Source organism: Corvus kubaryi, unplaced genomic scaffold (assembly GCF_017639235.1).
Source record: "Corvus kubaryi isolate FWS band 111438036 unplaced genomic scaffold, C.kubaryi_AGA036_p1.0 split1-37296, whole genome shotgun sequence".
NCBI classification, from domain to species: domain Eukaryota; kingdom Metazoa; phylum Chordata; class Aves; order Passeriformes; family Corvidae; genus Corvus; species Corvus kubaryi.
In genome coordinates, this window is record NW_024582075.1 from 20,127,836 (window position 1) to 20,151,971 (window position 24,136).

Sequence of the window (24,136 nt, forward strand, 5' to 3'; positions counted from 1 at the left end):
TACCATTCAACGATCACATATTATAAGTTGGTGATTCCATAAACTTGCAGCTCAGAACTCAGCAATGGTTAAGGTGAGCCTTACAAAAGGGAATAGAAAAATAGCATGAAAAAGGTGATGAGCAGACTTTAAGACAGGATCTGTGTTTTTTCATCACTCATTCCTACAGAGGAGCATGCAATGACACAGACCACATTTCTGCTTATCCAGCTTCCGGTTAAGTTCTGCATTTCCCCAGCTAAATGGTTCAGGAAACCTAGTCTGAATTTTAGCCTAGAGCTATCAAGTTCCATGACTAAACTAAACCATACCTGAAGACTCCCAAGCCTATAAACCAGTTTTTGAAATGCCAGTTCTATGGATATGCAATCCAGTAACTTGTTCAGTGTATCCTCCTGAGAAATTTCTCTCAGGTATTGCACTAGGAATAAATTGCAGTGTTGTTGTCTCAAGAACACTCCACTGTTAACTATATTTTTTCATTAGACTACAGGAAAGAACCCTGACTTTGCAACTTAATTCCATATGTTTTAATGTTACCTCTGTATCAAAATGAAGGCAAAATGCCAAGATATAAAGGGATGATGCATAGTCCAATTGAGATGATTTTTTTCTTAGAGAACCATTATCAAAAGGCAGCACTTTAAATTTAAGAACAGGTACTGCTTACTGCAAGGAATGGCCAATAGGTGAAATGTCTTAATTGCACACAGTACCTATACAGACAACACTCCAAGAAGCTCAAGGTAAAAATTCATACCTGCTTGGATATCTATAATAACTCGTATTCCTGTAATACCTATGTAACCCAGATTGAGAGGCCAGGTATTGTAGGTTACTGCTACACCTTGGGACAGTACCTATCTTGTTCCTGAAAACATAATGGATGTTTTGTGTACTTTCTACCTGATCTGAAGGGCTTGAAGGTCAGGTACTTTGAAAATGAAATTAGCTGAGTTCATTGGAAGATGCAAGGAACAGATCAAGAGCTGAACTAAAATGCTGATGAAGAGTAGTGCCTTAAAAGACAAAGAGACAAAAGCCAGTAAGCAGATACAGTAAAAGTGGTCAAATGATGAAAAAGAGGAGCCTAAAACCAGAAAGATAACCTAGAGAATTGACTCTAAGACTAACAAGTTAACATCTAGCATAGATAAGAAGCAATTCAATAATCAGTGAGAAATGGACAAAACCATGAAAACGTCACTCAAACATAATGAAAGCTTTTCTTGTTTCAAACTAGAGAGCTCAAGAAAGGCTCACAGTTGTTAGCTTCCAGTAAAGTCTTATCTATGAAGAACAAGTAAGCCAATTCCTTTGAAACATATTTAACACACAGCTTCAATCTTGAACTTTTATCTGTCATAAATACTGTGAGTACTTCAATGACTGTACAGAGTTTAAACTCTCTGCAAGCACTATGCTTGATCTAATGAGGGAATGAGAAATGAAATTAGAAAACAGAAAATTACATACCTTGTGTTGTTCTATTGCATCTACCCACTGTTGTCTGTGGTCTGGGTCCTGAGCCCGGAGGTACCAAACACTATCATTCACGCTGATATCAAATCTGCATTCATCAAAGTCATGGGGCTGTGAGAGAAGAGAGTGTAAGAGTAGCTAAAATTAGAACCTTGATCAAAGTTACCTCACATTATTTTGACACTCAAACACTGATTAGAAAATCTGGTCTATACTGTCTCGAATTCACCCTATATTCTGAATTCTGTGTTGTGTAGCTGTCTCAAATAATAAACATACACTCTCATAATGAAAGATGCCGGTCTTCTGAAATAGAATAGCCTGTGTGATACATTCTTATTAAATAAAATTTTCATAAATAAATTCCACACACAAACAAGTTCCATGTTTTCAAATACTTTGAAACAAATCCTTCAACAAAGTATCTACTATATTGGAAAATATGCCTATATATACATTTTAATTTCAAAACAGGACAAAACTCTGTAACATTACTGTTACCAGTACTAATTTTAGATGAAATACATACATCACAGCAAAAAAATACCAGGATAGAAACACAAAAGCAGAGTATATCTAAACGACAAGCCAGAGCAGGAACTTAAGGAAGCTGTGACATGTACTGCCTCAACTATTTTCACCATGAGTATTTCACAGATAATTGGAAGCCACATGCATTCCTTTCACACATCTCCACTCAACTGCATCTAACTTTCAGTTCACATGCCTTAAATACTAATAAGCTTTTACTAATGTATCAATGAAACTGTTAAGGAAAGTACAGGGAAAACAATGATCTAATTTGCCCTATACCCTGACACTGTCAGTTCAAAGTTACTCCTTAGTAAACATCCAACTGAGCCCAATATTCCCCACTCTCTTCATCTTTGAAAGCCATCCTTAAAGACACATAATACAGGTGTAGCTGAATGCCTTTTTGAATTTGAATACAAAGAAAAAATACACATCAAAATAATTGCAGGAGGTTAACAGGCTCCAGGATAAAGGCTAGTGACACAGTCTGAAGGACCACAAATATTGATACTAGACACTGAAGACAAGTCTATGCATGTTAGGACTATCCTTTACAACACATGGACCACTCTGCCAATACATTCATCTTGCAGACTAAAACGTGGTGAATCTCTCATGTAACACTCCACAAAAGAAAACCTAGAAGTAAGTCTCATTTGTTGTCATGCACACCATTCTAGTGTTAGTGAGATTTTTTTTCAAAGAATTGGGAAACCAGAAGCTACCTACACATTAAAAAAACAAACCAAAAAAACTCCAAACTTTCTCTTTTTCTGTTTTTAATATACTAAGGAAGAAGAAAAGTATAACATAATTCAAATTACCAAACAAAAAAACAAGCTAGAAACAGTTTAACAGAAGTGCATTAAAAAACCAAAGTGTAAGCTTAAAGCTTTGTGTATTTGGTCAAGCATCTGAATGCTCAATTTTAAAGAAATTTAAATTTCCCATAGGAAAAGTCTCCAGCAACTCTAAGAATTCACAATCAAGTCAAACAACTACAGCTACTAATTACCTATCTCAAGTTAATTGAATTCAAAAAACTTCCAAAACTGGTTCTGTACACTCTTTTGCCTTCACTGAACCAGGCAAAGGGGTGTAAAAAGGGACATGAGGTTGTTTGACCCCAGCTGGATGCCAGGTGCCCACCAAAGCCTTAATCGTTACTCTCAGCAGGAGAGAGGAGAGAGAATATGATGAAAAACTAATGAATTGAGATAAGGACAGGGAGATCACTCACCAATTAATGCCACAGGCAAAACAGACTTGACTCAGAGAAAATAATTTCATTTATTACCAATCAAATCAGAGTAAGATAATAAAAAAATTAAAGGCATCCCACTCCTTACCAGCCTCAACTTCGCTAGCTATTTTCCTCTACTTCATTCCCCCAAGCACTGCAGGGCAACAGGGAATGGGAGATGCAGTCAGCCCAAACACTTTCTGTCACTCCTTCCTCATGCTTTTTCCCTGTTCCAGCATAAGAACTTTCTCATGGGATAGAGACCCCTGTGGTCTTCTCCAACATGGGTCCTTCCTAAGGGCTGCAGCTCTTCATGAACTGCTCCAGTGTGGGTCCTTTCCACAGTCCTTCAGACACAGCCTGCTCCAGCATGGGTCTCCCACGGGGTCACAAGTCCTGCCAGCAAACCTGCTACAACTTGGGCTCCTCTCTCCATGGGGCCACAGGTCCTGCTAGGAGCCTGCTCCAGCATGGGTTTCCCACAGCCCGTAGATGCTCATGGGCTGCAGGGAGACAAGCTGCCTTACCACCGTCTCCCCCACAGGCTGCAGGGTAATCTATGCTCCAGCACTTGACCATGTCTTTCCCCTCCTTCCTCACCGACCTCTGTGTCTGCAGAGCTGTTGCTCTCACGTATTCTCAGCCCTCTTTCCCAATCCCTGTTGCACAGCAGTTTTAACACTTCCTCAAGTATCTTATCACAGAGGCAATATACCATCATCACTGATTAGCTCAGTTTTGGCCATCAGCAGGTCCCTCTTGGAGACAGACAGAACTGAGCCTGTGAGATATGAATGCAACTTCTGCATCTGCACATAGAAGTTGTATCTGTAGCCTCCCTGCTACCAGAACTTGCCACATAGACCCAATACAGGACACCAAGCCTCCTAGTCCAGGCCCCTCTTCTTCAAGCTGCATTTTCTATTATTACTATATATGTAAAAGAAGTTCCTCTGCTTTAGAACAGCAAACTTGCCAAGGCAATGTGTCATGCTTATATGCCTGTTCCCAGCCGCTCGTCTGACAGGCCCTCATTCAGTCACGTGATGGGGGACATGCATCTACAATAATCAAAGATATTCCAAAAGATCAGCCAAACAGAAAGTGTAGGAAGATTAGCTATCAAGGTTTCTCCTGACGTGACAGCATTCGTCAGATTGATCTCTCATTCTTGAAGTCTTTTGGGAAGAGTTATAAGCAATTACATTATATGTGATTAGAAAGACTTGCCAAAATTAACCTTAAAAGCCTGCAGCACTACTGATGCCACACTTCCATACAGTGCACTTACTTCAGTTCACAACCATCCTTGCCATCCCCTGAATCTCATCTCTAACCTAAACATTTTCTAATGCAACTTAAGACTATCACCTCTGTTCTTTTCAAAGGCAGGTTTTTGTACTCCCCTTCTTTCCAAAGCAGCTTTTAATATATTTGAAAATCCATGCCTCGTTGCTAAGACACAGAAAGAAAATGTTTTCTCTGAGGTCTAGCTAAAACTTTTAAACACTTTTGTGGGCCATTTATGGCATACACACTTCTGCATTACATGTAGTTAAGAGACTAAGTCATCTCTTTCCCTCTCTCTATATATAATTGACCAGCCAGTCAAAGGAGGAGATTGTCCCGCTCTGCTCTGCACTGGTGCAGTCTCACCTCCAGCACTGTGCACAGGTTCAGGCACAGCAATATAAGAAAGACATAAAGCTATTAGAGAGCATCCAAAGGAGGGCCATGAAGATGGTGAAGGGATTGGAGGGGAAGCCTTATGAGGAGAGGCTGAGGACACTTGCTTTGTTCAGCCTGGAGAAGAGGATACTGAGGGGAGACCTCATTGTGGTCTTCAATAGCCTCACGATATCCTCACGAGGGAAAGGAGTGGGGCAGACACTGATCTCTTCACTAACATGACCAGCAACAGGACCTGAGGAAATGGCATGAAGCTGAGTCAGGGGAGGCTTAGGTTAGATATCCGGAAAAAGTTTTTAACCCAGAGGGTTGTTGGGCACTGGAAGAGGCTCCCCAGGGAAGTGGTCACAGCACCAGCCTGACAGAGTTCAAGATGCATTTGGATGATGCTCTTGGGCACATAGTGTGATTCTTGAGGCTGTCCTGTGCAGGGCCAGGAGTTGGACTCAATGATCCTGATGCATCCCTTCCAACTCAGCATATTCTGTGATTCTATAAATCAGGTCTAGGGTTATACTGAGCTCAGTGTGCAGTTCCATGTTATAAAAAAAACAGCTGATCAGGTGATCCTGCTAGACCAAGTTGCTTAAAGAAAAAACCATTAACAAAGTTAAATATGCTTCAAAAGGAAGTTAGGCAGGTGATACATTATTAGCTGTTTACATATTTAACATCCTATAGTATGTATTAATTGACTATATTCCATATATTTTTGGCAACTGAAATAATTGTTCATCATCCTTTTCCTCTGTTTTTTTTTTTTTTTTGAAAACATGCTTTGTTGGAAGAACCCTGAATTAACTGAACACAAAAGACAAATAAATCACCTGAATCATGTGATGTGTTTTTTTCTTAACACAAAACAAATCAGGTTGTTGTCGATTAACCCCCTTCTCAACCAGTACAGAGTTCACATTTCATTTTCACCAATAACTTGGCAGATTTCTGTATGTAACTCTTTGGCATCATCTGTTACGTTCTCCTCCCCGCAAGCTATAGACAAACTTCCTTGGTCTACCTCTGGCTGTAAGTGCGTATATTGTTTTCTGTAGCTGCATCTAGCAAAGATCACAAAGTGTTATTCACATCTTCTCAGGTCTGTCCTTTATTTTTCTAACATTCTCATTGTAGCGGGTTTGGTTTGTAACGGGGCAGAAACACCAATTTAGTGTAGTGATTTGGTCCAAGATACTCATTACTGTTTATCTTCTGTGAGATGAGAATTAGGAGAAATGCAAAGCAGGCACCAAACTTGAAAGAATATAAGGAAGTTTAGTAATAGACCTAAAAGAAGGGAAAAAAAAAAATCATACCACACCTTCAGAACACTTCTCCCCCCACCTTTCTCCCTGCTCCCAGTGACAATGTAAAAAGACAACACTTGAGATGTTCAGTCTGTTTATCACTTCCATAATAACCTTGTTCAGTCCATTTAGGAAGAGAAGTCTTTCTTGCCCATGATATGAAAACATTATCACAACGAGACAGCCGCCCGGGTTGGTTCTCTGCTCACCTGTGAGTCCCTTCCCACGACTTGCACCTTTCCCGCAACTGCTTTTGAGGGTCCACTCTTGAAATTACTGGGGTATAATTTTAAGGTTGAGCCATTCAGAAACAAAAGTTCTCTTCACCCATCTCTGGGAGCATTTCATCTCTAAGAATAGAGGCCCTCCTCCTTCCCTGGGAGCAAAGGGTCCTCCTCATCTTCATCTTTAGGACTATCTCTGGGAGCATCTCTAGGAACTGAGGTTTTCTCCTTTTCCATTTGGAGCAAAAGTCCTCATTGCTTCCATCTCTCCCCGTTCAAACTTCTCATGAAATTACAGCTGCTTCAGCATCTGCCTAGCTCAGCGCAGGTGCTTTTGCTCTCAAGTACAAGTTGAAGGCTCCACCCCCCATGCCTTCATGAAATTACAGCAGGTACTCTGATGCATCATAGCTTTACAACAGAATTTCAGCTCTAAGCATCTCCTCCTTCTTCTCCCTCAGGTTTTCAGCTCTTCACAGCACTAAAAGGGTTAATCTCACCTAGGCCTTGCAGCTGGAATGTCGATTATCTCTGTTGCTCACATGATCTTTTGCCAGACAGAGGTGCAGCTTCAGCTGAATCTTGGCCGCACTGGAGAGGGGGAGCCGGGCTGCTCTGTCTGCACATAGCAGGGATGTGGGGGGGTTCCACGGCTGGAACAGGTCCATCGGCTCCAGGATGGCCATGGCACGGCCCGGCCTGGCCCAAGCAGGGCCTGCCGGGCCCACTGGCCCCCAGACGGGGCCCGCAGCCACCTGTGCCAGCGCCGGAAACGAGAGAGAGCTTGGGGGGGGAGTTTGTCTATTCTTAAGTGTGGATCACAGAGGCGGTCACAACTTTAAGTGGCTTAGAGAATTGTCCATATTCAAACTGGCCAGCTGATAGGTTCTATCAGGTCCCAGAGGAAACTGTAAGCACCCCTTAGCAAGAACTTCCGGGACTATGCTTGCTAACCCATGACACTCATCAGACTAGTTTGACTCTCTCCTTTACGCTCCCTGGAAGTTCTTCCATTTCTCTTCACTTTCTTTCCTGTAGACCTCAACCCATTTCATTTAGATCTCTTTTTTTTTTTGAGGCTCACTGTTTCCAGCCTAGTGTTCCCTTTCCCCTTTCCACTCAGAAGCCGTTATAAAATGGTACAGTTCTTATCCAGTCACATGACAAGACTTTGGAGGATAAATAGGGATTTTCATCCGTAACAAGCTAAGGACATGTGCTGAGGCCAGGATATGTCCTAATGACCTTTCACAATCAAGATAAGGCAAGAAAGAGGAATGTTTTAGTTATGCAGGGAAGCAGGAAGCAAGTAGGAGTTCACCATCTACCCCTGGGCTTTAAAGCACCTTGGAGAACTTCAGCTGCTTTTTCCCACCCCACAGCAGTCTTAAGCAACAAACATAAATTGAGAGGGCACTGGGGAATAAAACCCTGATCAAGACACTTTGAATGGGGGCACCTGAAAACATTTACAGCATTTTCAAAGCTGAGTTGGACAGACTTAAGAGTCTGGGGCAGAGGCAACCTCTGTGTATGTCAAGGGCTCCTTCGAGAGTCCACATGAAAAAAAACCAAAATCAACAAAAAGGCCCCACAGCTAAATCATAACTCCATTCAAGCATGTGCTGCAAGAAATAGGCCCCCAGCATCCTCAAACCTTCTTTCTGTATGACTCCTAAGCTTTTTTCCAACAGAGAATCCTGCAGAAACAATGGCAATTCCAAGTATTCAAGCATCCTAGATCCTTCCAAAACCAATGGATAATAGCTCTTAAATTTTAAACTTTTCTAAGTAAGAACAGTTTACAGGAAAAAACACTTACTTGGCTACAGTTACTGAGGAAGTTGGTAGCCAGCTCAGGTCTCATGAGTCATAGCTGATTGCATTGCCACAAAATCCTTCCTGCTATAGAGCTGTCAAGCCTGAGATATTCATAAAACAAGCTTCAGAGCAGTATCTGCTTGAAAAATACTGGTTCAGGTGCTTAAGGCAAATCACACAGGAAAGATTAAGTGTTTTTATATACTTTATAACCCTCAAGAGTACTCTGTGGGAGAAAAAACCCAAAACCAAGCCTTGAATGAAAAAACTTTCGCTTTCTCTCTCACTACTCCAAATGGTGTTCACGGCATTTTGTCCTTTCCTTACAGAGGAAAGCCAGCGTGATTCACAGCAGATACAACTCAAGTCTGCATATTACAATTATTAAAGTGTGCTTCTGCCACTATTCTCATTGCAGAACTAGAATTTATCTAAGCTAAAATTATTTTAAAATTTTGAAGGTTTTTCTTATTAAGAAAATCCTGAGCAGGGAACTATGACACAAGACAAACAGTAGAGGCCTACAGAAAATGAAAACTGCAATTCCTTAGTTCTCAGACATGAATGTCACTAGCATAAATTCAACAGAGGCTGTCATACAGCCTAAGCTGAAACACGAAACCTGATGGTCCCCTTTTGCTTCTCTTAGTGCAACTCAAAGCAAGTCAAGAGAACTTCACATTCTTTTTTCCGAACAGGTTTGAGTATGGTGTCAATCAGAAGTTACTTACCTGAAAATTGAGAAAACAAACTCAAGTTTTGGTACAGATTTTTTCTTTAAAAAATAGCCTACACATATATGCCTTAGAGTACCTAAAAGCTGAGTATTGGCATTTTTAGTAGCTTTAAGAAACAAAAAAAGCCTTATCAAATAAAACTGACTTAAGTAAACTGTTTTGCATATATTTCATTGATGCAAATGCTGTAACTCATGCCTGCAGACTTTTTTTTTCTGCATGTAGCATGTGTACAGGGACAAATCACTCCACAATCATTTCTTTTCCTCTTAGAATACAACTTGGTGCATTCTGCCCTTTGCTTCATCTGCTGAGGAAATAGCAAAACACCACTTTACAACTCTGATTTACACGCATCTTTCATGTTAATATGCCTGTAAATCTTTTAAAAACAGCAAACTTCGCCAGTTTCAACTTAAATACCTCTTATGAAAGTAGACATGAAAAGTTATACCCTGGGAAACGAGATACAAGCCAGACTATAGCTATTCATAACCAATGTTTCCAGCTCAAAAGAGCTGAACACACAACTTTTTCCACATGAACAATGTCACTGTGCTACCATGCAAGGTAAAATTTATCTATTGGTTAGTTTTTTTCACCATTTGCATGGGATTGAGGAAAGAGTGTCCTTTTTGCACTGTTCTTGAACTTCCTGAAATCCTCCAGTTACAAAGTACCTGAACAAACTACCACTTCCTCCACAAAAAAACCAACCCCCCTCCGCCAACAAACAAAAAAACCCTACCCCCCCACCAAAAAAATTTAAAAAAAGAAAAAAAAAGAAAAAAAGAAATATGTTCAGAGTAGTTACCGCAAACCTACGGATTTGCTTGTTTTCATAGATCATTCAATAGGTTCTGGACCTGGATGTATTCATTCAAATTCCAAAACCACCTCTATCCTCTCAAGTTTTCAACAGGAAATTCAAAAGATCACTCCAGGATAATATGGATAGGACAAGAAAGGACAGAGAGGCACAAGCAATGATCAGAAAAAAATAAATTGCATCTGTAACATGGTATTACTTTCGAAACAGACAGAAAAAGAGCACTGTATTCACCCATAAGCAAGGAAACCTCACAACAGAAGGCAGCAAACTGGACAAACGGAGAAATGTGCATGCGATAATTTACGATGGAATGGACAAAACCAGTATCCTATGTTAAAAAAAGAGAAGACACAATATATGATAAGCTATAGAAATAACATACTAAGCACCTTAAAAATTAGTTTACCTGATGGAATAGGAAAAAGGGAAAGCAATGCAATGTAGCAGGCAACAACATTAAATAAAGAAAACAACAACAAAAAAAATCACTCCATAATTTTCAGTAAGCAACGTGTATCAAAGCAAAAAATCCATTGCAGTTACTGAGAATTGAGGCCAATACCAAAGTGCGTAGTTTGGCTGTGGGAATAAAGGCAAAAAAGAACTTATTTGATACCAGGAAAAAAAAAAAAGCTATACGAACACATTCTACATGAACCTACATTGAGACGCTAATAAAACCCCAAAGTAAAAAGTTTACTTTTAAGATTTGTGCTGTACCACTGAAGGAATTAGTTCTAAAAGCACACATGAAAACTGTATTTCAGCTCCCATGCAAAACCAGTTTGAAACTGGCAAAAGCTGTGGTAAGTTAACTAGAAAAAAGCAAGTCAAAAATCTCAGCCAAGTTTCAAAAAATGCATGTCTTAAAATAATTTTTTGAAAGCATTTAATTTATGAGAGATCCAAACTGAGAAGAAATTGTCCTCTGCTTCCAAAATGTAAGATGTCTGAAAACATGCTAACTTATGAAAAAGGTTTGAACAGAAAGATAGTGAAATGAAGTACCACTGACACGATTTTGAATTTGCATTCTAGGTGGTGAATAATACTTAAAGTCATCAATAGAAAAATTGTATCAGCCGAATCACAATATGTATTTTACCAAATAATATAATGCATGGTTAGGATTTTACCAGACAAGACCAGTCAAAACACTTTAGTGACTCATTAAATAGTAAATAGTAGTATTTTTCAAGTTAGACTATTTCTCTCCAGAGCCAATGAAAAGCTCGTGGGTCAAGATAAAGACAGGGAGATCACTTACCTACTGCCAGCACGGTCAAACAGATTTGACTTGAAGAGAACTGACTTAATTTTTTGCCAAGTAGAGTTGGATGGCGAGAAACAAGACAGAACTAAAAACACAGGGACGAGGGATTGGGAATGAGGGCTATGGTCAGTTGGTAACAATTTAATTCTGCCACTCCTTCCTCATGCTTATACACGCTCCAGCAAGAACTGTATCCATCAGTGCAATTCTTCAGGGTAAACTTGTCACAGCATGGACTCTTTGGAGGCTGCTGTCTCTGCCAGGACATTTCCAGCTGCCATGGCTGGGTTCAAAACAGGTTGCAATGTGGTCGTCTGGTCTGGTGTGGTTCTCTACACAAGTTACACAAAAATGCCTGCACAATGCTTTGCTATACAGGCAGCAAGGGATCTCTGCTCGGTGGCTGGAGCATCTCTTCCTGCCCACACAGCTGTTTTCTCACACCTTTTCCTCACTCCTCTCTTTCTCACACACTGCTGAGCAGCATTTTTGCTATTTAACTCTTTTTACCTTGAGGTATCATCACAGCGGCGGTGGGTGGGGCTCAGCTGTGCCCTGCACTTGGTCTGCTGAAGCTGACCATGTTCTGTGCAGGCCAACCTGGAGTCTCCTCACAGAGGCTGCGTGACACACACCAGCCCCACCAGGTACGCTTAGTGCAATCATAAAAGGTCATCAAGATCCTTCTGTAACTATGACTTATTTTTGAAGACACTTGGCTTTAAAACTATAAACATTGAAGTTACTAAAGTAATTAATTTTGCAAGGATTTTTTAATATCAATATCTATCCTAGATCTAAGTCTCAGGATGGAACAACTTAAAGAAAGCATTATACTTCATTGCTTATAATACATTTTATTTAAAATGTACTGAAGTCCCAAAAGACACTGCAAGTTCTAATTTCATATATTTTTAATATTTGCCCCCAGTACTACCCCAAGAAAAGCCAAGTGGATCCACAAACCTGGTGAATTAAGGTCTATCAAGAGTCACAATACAAAATTCTGGTTTCCCTTTCTGAGTTCTAAAATCAGTAAAAACCTAATTGAAACACTGGACTACAATGTCTTGCCTTTTCTTGTTGTTATTCTTAAGCAATAAGAACCCACTTTTTAGTTACACTGACTGGCTGTATTCTTTTTACATTGATATGTACTGTATTTTTTTTACAACAGTATAGGAAAACCTTATTACAAACAAGCAAGTAAACAAGACAGTTCTATGCCTATTGAAAGTGATAAACCTTTAGCAGCAAAACATGGGATATCTAAATGCTTGTCCATTACCACATTAAAAAGAAAACTTTCTCATAATGGTATATTTACACATGTAGAAAAAAAGCTTATCAAGAAAACAGGCTTAAAAATATAAAAGCATATTAAATATTTTTACATTCTTTGCTACTACCCAAATATTCCATTTCAGGTCTTTAGCCAGGGTATTTTCTTTTCAAAATGCCTTTCAACACTTATTTTCCTTTTAAATAATGATCTTACCTTTTCAAAACCTAGTTAAAGTAGAAAGCAGTGAAAGCGGAAGCATGGTAAGCCGAATTTAAAATTAGTTTGATAGCATGGTATGCAAATTTAAAATTAGCTTGCTTTAATCCATTGCAAAGAAGCTCTCTCATGGGAGAACTGCCCTTTTAAGTCTGGATCAAGTATACATTGTACGTTACTTTAGTACTGAAACCACATTTAAAATTTGCAATCTAGAGACCTCAGGTGTAAACCTGGTCAATCTGGTTTTCTGCACACCTGCTGAATAGATTCAGATGCAAAAGTGATCATATAAAACCAATTTTCATATTTTTTGTGAGTAATCATCTATCTTACAGGACAGTATCTTACAGCACATGATTTTTTAGATTAGTATTTTATCAAATTATTTCTGTGTTAATGAAGTAGAATTAGTACATAGTATCAAGTCATACTGTATTAGTTTATATGTAAACATACCCCTGACACTGCTATTCTCAAGTGCCTATTAAAAAACCAATTGCTTGCAATAGCAGGACCTAAAGTATAACAAATGTGCACTTGAAGCGTCAGCTAAACTTTAGTCGAAGACATGGAATGGCACTATGTTACTAGAAGAAAGAGGGCAAGACTGAAATAGTTGTAAACCAGCATGTGCTTGCAGCCATCACCTTAAGCGATCTACTAGTGAGTACGGATACATGTAAAAGCTCCACGGATTAGTGAGTTGGTATTAACAGATTTAGATACACACAGAGAGAAATCAAGATATAACTAGTGGGTCTGTCCGGTTTAAACATAGTCTGAAGAACTTGAAACTTGGTCTAACTCATAAAACTTACCTTTAGAGCTAATTATTAGTTACGGAAATTGAAGCATACATGTTATTGTTTTGGTGAGAACCAAGTCAAAGCGAATCCCTTGCAGATAAATCCATATGATACTTCTCAGGTTTCCAGTTGGAGCAAAATGTTTGCATTATCCAACAACAACATGCGTCAGCCACAGGAAAAATAAAACCCAAGATAATTGTATCATAGAAAAACATCAAGCTAGAATTGATTAGAAATCACCACATTAAATTTCTTAAGAATCCCATAATATACAGCAAGAAGCTAGAGTTATTAATCAGGAAGGAAGCCAAGCAATTTTGTACCAACTTTAGAGAATGCAGAAACACTGTATGAGCCACTTTTTTTAAAGTTTATTTTTATTGGACATTCAAATATGGGACCAGGAATCACACTTGCACTCCTAGAAATAACTATCTGTATATTATTAGTTTAGTTGTATCTCACACGATGTACTGCAGTGTGGCACGGGACACTCAACACTCTCACATACACCAGTGGCAACAGAACACTATGGATTTCACAAGAAAATGATGAGCATCCAGAGAAGGTACTCTACCCTAAGAGAAAAGCCATGCTTCACAGCACTACATTGGGCTGACGGATAGAGTAGAGCATTCTGGACTTAGATTCACAGTCATGGGAATGGAAATTCTGATTCTACGAAATCAGTGGTACTCCAGCTAGAACAGAGCCTGCTGTACCTGCAAAAGCACCATACTAAGACTTAAGATTAGCTTGATTTGAATCCAAACATAAGCAACTTAACACAGTACAACTGTATAAGCATTTCTATAAATGCAGTACTGACATTATTAGCAACAGGACTTATGCTAACTATGCAATTCCCCGTCCTGTTGATCTCATTATTAACTTGTTATGAAAACTGGCTCTTTGAACTAGACCTTGGAACCACGTGTCTCTTGTTATGATATGAAATTTAAGCACGAGCTATCAAAGACCTTGAAACTATAGACACAGATGAAAAGCAGAGGCCCCACAACCATAAACAAATGGTCAAATACTGGTCAGTGAAGACATGCAACCTCCACAGCTGGGAAGGCTGTTCTTGCTCTTGGTAGCAGCTGCTACTTAAAAGAAAAAGCCCCGAACAACTGAGCAACAGGGCAAGGAAGCAACAAGGCTGCAGCCTGGGAAAGGAACACCTCTCCAGCATCACACCACATGCAGCCCAGTGTCAGGTGCCTCAATCATATATTAAAACATGCTTACAAAAGATCCTAATTTAGGCCTGTATGTGTGTTTTGGCAAAAGATGCACACTTCAGTTCTATACCTGTCCTGTCATCCACCTCCCCATCCCTCCCTGATGAGCTCTTCAATTAGGTTACCTTCGCCTCAGCAACTAGCACCATCAAGAACAAAGATATCAGGCTGGAAATATGGTACTGGCTCTATGGCACTGCATAGTTACAGATAATTTAGGATGTAAGTCAGACACAAGTGACGGCTTTGAATACCTAATGATAATGGTTACTGTGTAAGAGCTAATATATAGCAATAATTAACAATGTGTAAGAACTAATTAAAAGGACAAGACATGTTGCTAATGAATGTCAGTCTAAAAGCTTTCATTCTGAAGTTTAAAATTGACCTGAACTGTCAGTCTAAACTCTGCCATCACAGCTACCTCTTATTCTTTTTTTGTTTATATATATACTTGCATGTGTGTACATATATGGCTATATATGCACACATAATTAGTTTTGAAAGAGCTGAAAAAGAGAACTTAAGAAAGAGCAACACTTGTCCTTAAAAGACAAACAGCTTAAAAAGCTTTAAGACACCAGTTACAATACAGCCTCAGTTAAGTACTTGGAGACCTGCGGTAGTAAATTCTGTTCCAACTAGTCCTCTTAACTACGGAATAATGGACTTCAGTTGACAGGAAAGACACATCAAACAGATTTAAAAAGTGGTGAAGTTGGCCACACTATTTGATCAAATTCACCCTGACTAGAATTCAACAAAAACAAGGGAATATAGCCACTAAAGTATATGCCTAAAGGAGGAGGCAAGAAAATGAACTGGGAGAAGAAGAAAACAACACTCAAGCAGTCATCTATGACAAACTACGCTGAATGCACGAACAGAAAGGATGGTTAAGCTAGCGACTTCAGGAAGCACCAAAAAAGAGACGGCCAGCTGCAGCTGCATATTAGTAGATAAAAAGTATTCTGACTTTTTAACTTAGTATTCTATGAATGCATATCCAAAAGTGAGGTCTAATATTGTACAAATCCTCAATAGAGCTGTTGAAAATGTCATTAATGGCTATCACAAGACACACCAGCTAATCAACAGCAAGTTGCCTAGGAGGACTATTGAACAACACTACAGCCCTGGGGGGGGTGATATATGAACCAACTGTATTCATGAACAAGAAATCAACTACAAATCAATCTTATGAAAATGCATATAAATTCACATTGAGCAAGAATAAGGATTGCAAGTAGCATAGAAAAATTTGCTGAGTTATAAAATCATAGCTTTAATACCTAAAGCAAACACTGAAATTATTTAAGACATGGTATATATCTGTAAGAAATACTCCACAGCATGAAACTGCTCCAATATAAAGCACAGGCATGAATTATGACCCTGAAGTGTATGTCAAATAATGAACCATGTTAGCATTTAATTATCTTACTAAAAAAGTCATGTGGGAGAATAATATTCTCACTGATAATAAGATGACAGAAGTAGAGCTGGATTACAGCCCTTATTTCAAGTGTGTGGTAATACATGGTTATATTCAAGTACTAAAGACTAATTCTTCAGCAATATTAAGTAGTGCTAAAATATCTGTTTAATGTACATTATAGATTTTTTTAACATCTTAATTATTATACAACCTGCATCATAGTACAAAGAACAGCCTCACTGAGCTGATATGGAAGTGTATTTCTCCATTTCTGATTTAATTTCTCCAATACACACTACAGAAGAAATCATCCCTTTCTCTACCATGCCAAATAATTGTTTTTTTGCTTGACAAGGATATTAGCACTTCATAGAACTTTGATATATACACACATTTTCACTTCACATCAACCCATCGATGGCTGGTTCAGATAACTCAGAGGCATACATAAATTTGTACAGAGGATGTGAATGCCAAAACTAATTGTCCAGGAGAAACCCATATTTCAAGAAACTTCCACATGCTGCACTGCTGCACCAGCAGCAGCCCAGTGTCATTATTGCCTAGGCATTTACTTCCTTTTCCTTCCTTACTACCCTGTTGCTCTTTGGCATTTTCCTCTCCAGAACAAAATCACCTCAGGCCTTTCACATATGAGTAAGTATTCCTAACCACATTTGCCTCTATTTAGAAAATCCATTTCCCATGTAGCCAAAATCTCCCACCAGTCTAGATTTAGCTACTTGATTGAGACACAGACCAAAGCCTAACAGTACTAATTGCCACGTGTCCTAAATAAACGCCAGCCTAGTTAGGGCTTGTATTATATGTCTTAGTTTACTCAGGTCATGTTTTTAGTAGCAACTAAGGCTGAGGAGGCACTTTATCAAATTACAGAAAATTAATTATTCAATTAAATGCCCATCACATCATACTAAAATAGATTGTTTTCCAACCTCAGACAGTTGGAAACAGTATTTTCCCAAGTGATTAGCAATTACTACAAATTTACTGCTAGTGTTTCTGCCCAGGGCATGGACTTCTGTCTTAGCTTTTTAAATAAAAACTTTCACCAACTAAAACCTATCAGTTCCCATTCAACTTAACTAGCAGCGAACTCAAGGAAACCTAACAGTAGACAAAAACTTCAATTACAGCATTCTTTTATCATAAGCGGGTATGTTAGCAAGATCAAATTTTGAAGCAGTAGCTAGGAAAAAAAAAAAATCAATCCAAACTTAATCCACATTAGTCCTCCAAGGGGGTCCACTTCTATACACTACTGCATCAACTGAGTCCAAAATACTGTTTGATTTCACACTGTATAAAATGTAAAAGAAACACATCAATATACTGTTAATGTCAAGGTGAATTTTTCAAAGTCTGTTTTGCAAGACATGATTTTCATGCTACTAAGAATATTTCTCTAGCACTGATATCTTCTTCAATTAAAAATACACATCTTTATTATAAAACTTAAGAGATTTGTAGGGTCTAATGTTTCTGTGAAAAAAACTCATAGGAAGGTTCTGCATGTGTTTTAACTGATGAACACATAAAGCATTTTCTGCTAACTTGCCAATCTATTTTTAAAAATGTCAATCTGTACTTCCTCTCACAAGTGCCCAATTATTAATGGTGGTCAGTATCATTCTATAAATAAAACAGAAATACTACTACAGTGAGGAAAGGTGGCTGTTCAACTAACTATCTTTAAAAAGTGGAGTAAGTTTTTTTATTTTTAGTGGCTGATTACTGGATACAAACATTTCAGTCTCTTTTCAGACTATATATAAGGAAATGAGAAATTTAAAATTGAAAACTGACAGTTCAGCTCTTTCATGTATAGTGTTCTTGTTCTTTTTGTAAACTGAAACTAACACATGCTTACATCTGCCCTAATTTATAGAATTAATATTTATGAAGTTCTTTACAATAACAATTTATTACTACTTAGGGGCAAAAAAAGGCTAAGACAATTCACTAAGCTGTCCCTCAGACAGACTTCCATTTTCTATCTTCTTGCTTGTCCTGAGCTCCAGATATTCACAACAGATACTCAACCCCCACACCTTTTAGAAGTCCATTCTAAAGATAAATGGCTGCCTAGCAATTTGTATATCAATATAAAATGTCATTACTGCCTTCATTAAGCAACTGTGCTTTCCAATTGCTGTAACTGGAAGAAAAAAGCCTCAACAAACTAGTTTACTTGAAAGTATCTCCACTATGCAAACTGAATTTATTGCTCAGTCCTAGTTCAGGCAGTTCCACAGAGCTAATTGTCTCTTTGCAACACAATAAAAACAAAGTACTCCAAAAACCCCAAGCTAAAAACCAATAGCAAGTTTGCATAAAGGTTTTGATATGTATATACATCATTGCAATATAACCAAAGCCAAGGAAAACCATTGCATCACAGCTACTGCATCTTGTTTAAGCAACTAAAACCAGTAAGTTTTTCTACATCAATAACACACACAGGAAAGAAGAAGAATACCAACCACTGGATTAAAGCAACATGGCAAATATAGATTCTATCACTGGAAAAGCTGAAGCTTTAAACTGGAACATAAGCTTCTGGAACTCTTCCTGTGCAGGCAGTCACCTCTAGTGACAAAAAATAGAAAGTTCGCACTTAGCTGAATTTAAGCATTCTTAAAACCTTATCATGCATTACATTTCTCTAAGCATTTTTCAAGATGTTCTGTATAGATCCATGAAGAACTATCCTGACCAGGCAAATCCTTTCTGAAAAACCCCTAGAATTCATCAGATAAACACTTTTTTTTCTTATAAAGAGATTTGAGAATCTATTAATAGAAATTGCTACCATGATTAAATTAGTGCTGGCCTTCCTCTCAGATTGCCTTAAGTGAGGGCACAACATACCATGTTATTCTTAATTTATCACACTATGACTACATGAATTAGTGCAAGTCACTCTGTACAACAGTGGTGATGACACTATAAGAATAAACACAGCAATCAAGGCAAAACCAGTACCAGCTTAGGGACCAGATTGCCTGAAAGTTGGACTTACAGCTCTGCAGAGCATTTTCTTTTTGTTCTTTTATTAACAGACCCTAGATCTTCCAACTCCAAAACCATGTCCCAGGGATCCACACTTACAGTACTGCCATGAACACTCATTCTTAATCTCATAAGCAGAATTCCCCACTGGAAGTTTGACTTCAAGAATGAAAGAACTACAAAGCTTTAAAATAAAGAAGGGTATCCTTAATAAAGACCAACTGGCACTGACTACCATCAACAGCAGTAATTTAGTATGCCCAGGCTAGATTAATCTAACAAAGCTTAAGTTTGTCCATATACGAACTTTTTATAATATCCATAGTTTCATCTCATCCATTGACCACATAGCAGAATGTTTATCTTCAGTTTCAGCCTCCAGCCTGCTATAAACCAATTAAACACCTTTGAGGTGTTTTATCTTACCTGGATAAAAGCAACTCGGTTAGCATCATACACTGACTTTCATCAACCTTCCCCAAACTTAATTCATGTGGCTAGTTCATTACTTGATGTAATCCAGTGAGTGTAAAATATTCATCCTGTGGTTCCCTACTCCAGAGAAATCAGCTCCTTTCAGTCCCAGTAGTCCAACCAGATCCCATATTTTTCATTCAATTAAAAACTACTGTCACAAGGCCATACCTGCTCTGGACATATGACAATATAATTCTGCACTTGAAACACACAAAAAAGCTATGCTAATAAGTTGATTTAACCAGTATTCTTCCATCAAATAAAGAGAAGAGATGAGTGTCTTACAAAATATCCCAGTAAAATTATCTATCAATCCCTACCCAGTGCAATATAAATGATAAACAAGAGCAGGAGCAACTGTGGGTTTCTGCGTACAACATTCATGTCTCAATTAATACTATGACTTATAATTAGACTCATCTTCATTGCTAAAAGTACAGTAAGACTACCGAGTGACAGCAGCTTTCCAAATTTATGCTTACACACTAACAAAATTTGGACATTCTATAATAACAGTAGAATTAATTACACACAGAAAATCATTACATTCCCCATCAGATTCAAACATGCACACCTAATCTGAGTGCCTAAAAGAAAGCTTCATGAAAATCCAGCCACCTTTTCCTACAAGGGAACATTACAGTTATCAATACCATCTCATACTACTCATGTCCTGCATCATGCCAAGGAAAACTTCACTGAAATACAACAGGTTAAGATAGAAGTAGTTAATATGCCTGACTCTGGATCAGCAAGATCAAGGGAACTTGAAAGATTGTTGAAAAATATTAAAGATTAAGATCTCAACTACACCAAATCAGGGCAACTGAACATAGAGCCAATAAGAAATCTGACGTTCCCTCCTTACCAAATTAATCACAAATCATTCAGTAAATAGTAAGTTCCACTGACAACAAAAGTAGTTTTCACACGTTAGCATTTCAACACTTATTTTATCAGCTATTGGTGTTTTCCTATGCATTTAAATACATGCTAGAAAGCTTACTATTAGTGAAGACTAATTATAATCTATAATACCTAAGGATACAGAAGTACAGATCAACTGTGTGCCTCAAGAAGAACATTTTAAACATTTATCTTTGAACATAATCAATTTTCGATTTAAAACATTAGTTAAAACAATACAATATTTGCCACTAAACAACTATCAAACTAGAAGCATCAATGCTAAAACTGGCTTAAAAAGTAAAACTTCTGAAAAATAAAGAGAGAATAATTACAGGACAGATTTCTATATCTGAGAGACATGAAATGATCCAATAGTATTCCTCAAATTCTAAAATGTACACAACAATAATTTTAATTGCAGCTAGATATAATTAACTGGAACTTACTAGCTTTCAGGGATAACTTCTATCAACTGAACTGTCAAATACCATTCACAAAGCATAAGCCTGAACAAAAATGGAACTAAAATATCAGATTAACCTTTAGAATTGCGGCTGCCTTTGATTCCTTCTCCATGTATTCAAGAAGTTCAAGAACTTAAAAACAGATGCATCAATTCAACTCCAAGTTACCAGATGTAACAAGTGCCAGGGAGAAGAAGAAAAAAGTTACACATAAGAAGTTCCAGTGTTACATACATCCTAGTCTGAAGACATGCTCGCCAGCTTCCCTTTATAAACTGCAATGTACCAAAACATTCCAGCAGCAATAGCAGTGTCACTCCACCACCACAACTGGAATTCAGGCTGCTGAGATGTGCTGTACAGCATGCCTGCAGATTTCCTTTGGCTACATCCTTGCTAACACCTTCCTGTCTCTGCCTGGTTGGCATGCTAACTCTTGCTACTTAATTTGAGAGATTTTTGGAATTTCGGATCATAGCCTCAACAGACTGTCATAGGTACACCTCAGTAAGAACTCCTAGAGACTGTAGTGTACAATAAATTCCTGATTAAGCTGCATCGTGAGGAAGTTTTAGAAGTTCAAACAGTTTAAAAAAATAGCATAAAATAGATGGCATGATCTGTTTAAATTTTTAGATGACTACAATACTTGACAGACATCTAAATATAAAAACCTTTTCTTCACAAGCTTTTCTCCAAAATGCATCTGGTCGACATAATCAATCCAGTCTTTTTTTTTTTTTTCCAAACCAAGAGGTGTTTAATAAAATTCTATTTGTAAGATGATAATTAGTAGGGAAGAATACTTTTTGTTTGTCATCCTTTAAGTCAGCTTGAAAAAACTCCACATATTTGGTGGAATAAGAACATACATGCTAAGATCTAACACTACTACTCTAGGAATTTGTGTGCTACCTGAAAGTCCGGCTATTTTTACTCTAAATCGCATAACTGGACTGACTATTTAACGGTATTGCAGAAAGACTACAGCACGCTTTTTGACAAGCATTAGTCATAATGTGTATCATAATTCTGAAAGACAAAAATGCGGATTTTTTTCTTTATCTTCTAAGGCCAATTCATCTTTGTAAGATTTCATGGAGTCATAAAGGTTGGAAAAAAACCTAATGTCATCCAACCATCAACCCAGCACCACCTCCACGTTCACCATTAAACGATGTCATCAAGTGCCATATCCACACTTTTTTTGACGCTTGCAGGGATGGTGACTCCACCACTATCCTGGGCATCCTGTTTCAGTGTTTTACAGCCCCTTCTATGAAGCGTTTTTACTGTGTAATCTAAACCCCCCCGACATAACCTGAGGGCATTTACTGTCATCCTTCCACTTCCTATCTGGAAGAAGAGACTGAAACACACCTTGCTACAACCTCCTCTCAGGTAGTTGTAGAGGGCAATAAGGTCTCCCTCGGCCTCCTTTTCTCTAGATTAAGCAACTCCAACCCCCTCAGCCACTCCTCATAAGACTTGTTGTGTTCACTTACAACAACTTACAGGCTCTTTATTCTTATCAGTCTATTCTGAATCTTTTAGCATTAGACAAAAAAAGCAACAGAGTAACTTGTTCAGAGAAAGAAACACAGAGAAGAACATTTTCTTTTGGAAACCTACAGAGTTGTGTTCAGAAAGTCAAGAACCATAGTCAAAGAACCACTACCCTCTTGCTAGAGAAAAGATTGTGAAGGATGGTACCTCCTCTGGAAAGTTGCTCTGGGGTCTTAAATTGCCCCATGGAAAAAACTTTGCAGCCTTCAAAGGCAGACAGTTGTCTATTCACCCACAAAACCCTCTAATGAAATGAAAAGCTGCTTGCTGAAGCCACAAATTAAATGAGTTTGTTTTCACATTAGGAATTCCTTGCCCTGCTGCACAGTGTTCCACTGAAGCCACTAAATGTCGTAAGTAGATGATCTAATAGAATTTGCCATACCCATGTTTTCTTTCACCAGATACAAATATATAGCACCTCAAACATGAATAATGGCAATAATAAAAATGTACTTACTGTAATCTCAGCCTTGCTCAGACAGATAGAGCCTCTGCAGCCATACTCTGTTTCATCTTCAGACTTGTAATAACTGAGTGTGTTGCTTTTCAGAACTACCCATCGATCCTGCCACCCATGAATGTAGTTGGTCCACTGTAAAAAAATTTTCCAGAGATCAGCTAATGGAAAGACAACAGTAAAAGAAGCATGATGGATAGTTTCTAGGCTTTTGAGCACCCAAAGAAAAAGGCAACTTATTTTTACAAGTTCTTCCCAACGGAGAACTTTTTTCTGCTCAGAGCTTCTAGAAGAATTTTACAAACTCCTAAAGCCACAAAAACTCAGCTGTTTTGAAGGGTCAGTAAGACAACAGATGTCTGGACTCCAACTGCATTGCCAAGGCCAGCTAAAATAAAGGCAATAAACACACAGATAACACAAATTGAGGAAAGGGGGGGAGGGAAAAAACCTGAACATTAATGACTAAGGTGAGTTTAGGCACCTGATTTAAAATCAGGAGCTAGGCCAAAAGATTAAGTGGAACACAGAATAATTTATTTTACATAAAATGTTAGATAAAGTTCTCTTTATATACATATAAACACGCCATTATCCCATAGTACAGTAAATAACTATTGTAGTGCTTAGAGAACTCAGTGCTTTACCAATTTAATATTGCCCATAGATACTGCTTTAGATTTTAATTCTAACTACTTTCACTAAGAAGATACTTGCTTATCAGCAGACATCCAATCATGTTTTTGCTATTCAGATTTTTCTAGGGACTCCACATTCACACATTGAATAAAACCAATATTCCAGAACAAAGTGTGGATTAATACTAGAGAGATCTAGTAAGAAGTAACCAAAATCTCTGATTACTATTCTTATATTTGTAACATCTTTCAGACTGCACTTTGTAGAATCATATGAACTTCATAAAACCATCTGATACTGATAGGAAATCAGGACTATCCTATAATTCTGACAATATACAGATATTTATTAATCAATCAAGGTGCAAATTTTATAAATTTGATAAAAATAGAAACAAAAGCATCAAAACCAATCTTATCATGCAAGCACTTCTTTGATTTTATCAAATGTTCTT

At 38.0% G+C, this 24,136-nt stretch overlaps 1 protein-coding gene across 3 annotated transcripts in view; it reads right to left on the reverse strand.

Annotated features, from left to right (window-relative positions):
* CERT1 (ceramide transporter 1) overlaps positions 1 to 24,136 on the reverse strand; it is an 81,024-nt gene that overhangs the window by 54,078 nt on the left and 2,810 nt on the right. For all 3 annotated transcript variants that reach the window (XM_042013112.1, XM_042013111.1, XM_042013110.1), the window contains exons 2-3: positions 23,044 to 23,178; positions 1,477 to 1,593 (exon numbers count right to left, since the gene is read on the reverse strand). In XM_042013112.1, coding sequence (XP_041869046.1) covers positions 1,477 to 1,593; positions 23,044 to 23,178 — 252 coding nt within the window. The remainder of the gene's footprint in view (positions 1 to 1,476; positions 1,594 to 23,043; positions 23,179 to 24,136) is intronic.